General features: G+C 18.6%; 1 protein-coding gene across 1 annotated transcript, besides 4 other annotated features; it reads right to left on the reverse strand. All coding sequences in view use genetic code 6, as the record gives it.

The window, feature by feature from the left end:
• Window positions 1–39: 39 nt before the first annotated feature.
• Window positions 40–90: a microsatellite.
• Window positions 91–302: 212 nt separating this feature from the next.
• Window positions 303–351: a microsatellite.
• A 51-nt stretch (window positions 352–402) lies between these two features.
• IMG5_010040 (leishmanolysin family protein, putative) lies at window positions 403–1,965 on the reverse strand (the record flags this gene model as incomplete). Its single annotated transcript, XM_004039739.1, has 3 exons — window positions 403–617; window positions 792–1,637; window positions 1,818–1,965. The coding sequence occupies 3 exons, from the start codon at window positions 1,963–1,965 to the stop codon at window positions 403–405; spliced, it is 1,209 nt and encodes a 402-aa protein (XP_004039787.1).
• A 242-nt stretch (window positions 1,966–2,207) lies between these two features.
• Window positions 2,208–2,244: a microsatellite.
• A 239-nt stretch (window positions 2,245–2,483) lies between these two features.
• Window positions 2,484–2,522: a microsatellite.
• Window positions 2,523–4,038: the final 1,516 nt, after the last annotated feature.

The raw sequence follows: 4,038 nt of genomic DNA on the forward strand, positions 1-4,038 counted from the left end.
AGAAAAAATTCCAGGATAAATAATAAGAAATTAATAAGGTATATATATATACATATATATATATATATATATATATATATATATATATATTTATTTTTATTTTAAATTATTTAATTATTATAATTTCTATAATTTTTAAAGTAATTAAAAAACTTTGTTTTAAAACAAATCTATATATTTTATTTTATATTTCATTTTATTCATTTTTTCATAATACTATTTTTATTTAGAATATTTTTTTTTTATATATATCTTTAAAATTAAACGTTATTAATATTAAATAAAATATTTTTTTATAAGTCAATAATTAATATTTATAAATATAATATTTTATATAATAATAATTTTTTAGTTTTTTCTAATATAATAAAAATAAATAGAAAAGCAAACTATAATTTTTTCTCACGAACTTTTATAATTTGAGCAGTCTTATCCATAATACCCTTTTGCGCAATAGCACAATCCTTTTAAGCAAAATCCATTTGCACTACAGAAATTTGGACAGAATTTTTTAAACTCACAAAACTCTTATATATTTTCGGGACATTAAATATATCCATTAAATCCATTAACTTTCATTTTGGCTAAGTTTTAAGTACAAACAACCTTTTTATTTCCTACATCAATAATCAATTTTTATAAACTACTAATACATTAATATTAATAGCAATTACCCAACAATTTATCATTTGCTTAATAATTTGCATCTAATAAAGTCCCGTTAAAACATTTTGATTTAAACCCAAATTTAATTCCATATAAACCCTAATTTTGTTTTGTATTAAAATTACTTTTAGTATCCCAGCATTTTACATTATCATAGATAATACTAGTATAACAATCAGGGTCATTATACTCTCCAACACTGCAACCAGAGGATCCATAGTGATAAAAATCACATAATCCATCGTCTTATACAGGTGTACAAAATTCTCTTAATTTTTAGTCACATTAACCAGTGATGAATTGACAGCCTTTTCCTTATCCATAAGTTGTTTTTTCCTCCATAGAGGCGTTTACTTCAGCATAGAAACCTGTGTCTCTTAAAAGATTGGTTGTAAAACCACTAAAATGGGCCTAAGTAAATGATCTACTTGCATTCATGTATTCGTCGGCGATGGCTGTTTTTTCCCAATGAGATCCTGCAGATCCGCTTCCTCCTTAATTTTCAAGAGGCATACCAAGTAATGTTTCACATGCGTAATATTTTTTAGCGAATGCCAAAACATGAGGAGTTCTGAGAAACATTCTTTAAACTCCCCTTGTTACATATTTAACAATAGGGACAGTATGAGGCTTTCCTTTAGAATTTATCCATTTTGGTACATCATCATCGCTAAAACCTAATATGTGAGTCATTTCATGGATAACTATTTCCATTAAATCTTCAAATTCAATAGGATCATGTAGATTTTTGGTAGCTAATAAACCTATATTAAAGTTAACTGTACCATGAGTAGGTCCTAAATTATCTATAAATTAACACCAACCAGCATGAGCTAAAGTATTTTTACCTCGTTCAACTGTATATGATATATATAAATGTAAATCAGAATTTTTTCCCTAAGTTTTGTCTATATTAGGAATTGTAACTAATCCACATTTTCCACTACTTTATTTAAATCTCATATCTGTTTCTTTTTTTGGAATTATTTTTATTAAAAGAGAAAAATATTGAATTGCCAAATTTAAAGCTTTCTCACAGCTATTAATTACATCAATTTGCTTATTTTTCTAAGGAGAATCAGGTAAAGATTCCAAATAATCTTTATTGTAGGTAATTATCATATTACGAGCTTATTTATTTTATAAATTACGAATATCTGAAGATTCTTCGACAGGATCTTAAGGGATTGATTCATATTTATAGTTTTCTCTAAATTTATCATGGCCACATTAGTGTTCGAGGACTTTTAGACCAAAAACAAAGGTTATTAATAATAGGATTATTATAAGTTTTTACATTTTTTAACTTTTTTTGTTAATTTGATTTTTATTATTTATATTTTGATTAATATTTTTCTAAATCAAAATTTGTAAAGTACTTAATGAGTATATTATTTAATTTAATAATATATAAATATTAATTAAAATTGTATATGTTTTAACACATGATTATTATAAAATAAATATTATTTTATAAATATAATCAAATAAAAAAAAATTATGTAAATTTATATTTTACTATATAAAATAAAATATCTTTTTAAAAAATATTGTTTTTATAAAAAAATTGATTTATAATTAACTTATAATCCAATCTAATATAATGCTTAATTATTTTTTAACTCAATTTTAATTTTAAAAAATATTTATTCAAAATATTTTTGTTATTTTCATATAAAAGGTAAAATAATATTTTAGTACTTGTTGCAATTAACGAAATAAATCATTAATTTATTATTATTTATTATAAAGTAGAAAATTTTAATTGTATTTCTTATTATTTTTAATTTATATAAAATTAATATATAAATTAGAAATTTTTAAATATTATTTTTTTAAATATGATTTTTTTAAATGACTAAATTTGTAAAAAAGTAAATAATAAAGGAAAAAAATAAAAACAAATATTTAAATAAAAATTTCATTATAAATTAAATGTATTATTATTATTGATAATTATAAACTATTTTTATAATATAATTCATATTTTATTAAATAAATAGATTTAATTAATTTATATTAATCTATATTATTTAAATTTATTAATATGTAATAAATTTGCGATAAAAAATCTAATATATTTATTTAAATATATTAATCTATATAAAATAGCATATAATCATAAAATAAAAATATATTTTTTTTTGATAATTATAATATTAATAATCAAAAAAATAAATATCATAATAAATAGCGCATATAAATAAAAAAAAAAAATATTATCTAAAATATAAATAATAAATAAAATAAATTTACAAAAAATTAATAATAACCCATCTATTAGTAATAATTTTATTTTTGCTTTAAAAGTATTTAGAGAAAATATGCACACGATAAAATTAAAAAATCAACAAATATAAAACTCAATCCTTCCCCCCCTCTGATTAGGAATTTTTAGATATTCCCGTAGATTGACTTATAATCCTTAGAATAAATTCTAATTACTGTCTGTGATAAAACTTTATAATTAGTAATTGAATATTTTTTTCGTTTAATAAAAATTATCCCAAAATCTGAATTAAATATGAGATTTGAAATAAAAGAATAAAAATGTTGAGGAATCATGATTACTTAATGCACAGAACTTAAGGAAAATAATCTGATTTAAATATATATATATCATATATATAGGATCCATATAATTATTATTTAATTTTTAATAATATTTTTTGATTTCTGAATGGTCTAGAACATAGTTATAGCTTGAATAACTTTAATTTAGGCAAATTAGCAATAAAAAAATATGAATATTCGTGCTGATTTTACCACTATGGTGAATTTTTTAATACTGGTTGCAATATTATATAAGTATTAAGCCAAGTTCAAAATGGTGGGATGGTAGAAGTAATATAAACACTAAATGATTAGTAATTATAAGGAACTTAATTTATTTAATAAAAGGTTAATAATTTTATAATTACATTTTATACAATTTATATTTTATAAAAATTAAAATTTTATATTTTTTAATAATAATATAATTAATATAATAAGAAATAAATAATAATTTTTAATTTTAATTTATATGATAAAATATCTTTTTTTAAAGGAATATTGATAATTTAAAATAATATAATTTTTTAATAAATTAATATCAAAAACATTATTCCAATAATATATATTTTTACATTTTTAAAAAATTAAATTATTTAAAAATGCAATTTTTAATTAAATAATCAATTTAAAGAAAATATATATGTATTTATAAATATAAAACATTATTTTTATTATTATAAAATTAATTTTATGTCACTTATAATTAATATTCATTATCAAAACTTGATATAAGTCCGAATTTTAGTAATTCAATAAAAGGCTATCCAATTTTTAGATTTATAATAAATTTAATTAATAATTATAATAATTTTAATG

This window comes from Ichthyophthirius multifiliis (assembly GCF_000220395.1).
Source record: "Ichthyophthirius multifiliis unplaced genomic scaffold scaff_1120509249532, whole genome shotgun sequence".
In the NCBI taxonomy this organism is placed as follows: Eukaryota; Ciliophora; class Oligohymenophorea; order Hymenostomatida; genus Ichthyophthirius; species Ichthyophthirius multifiliis.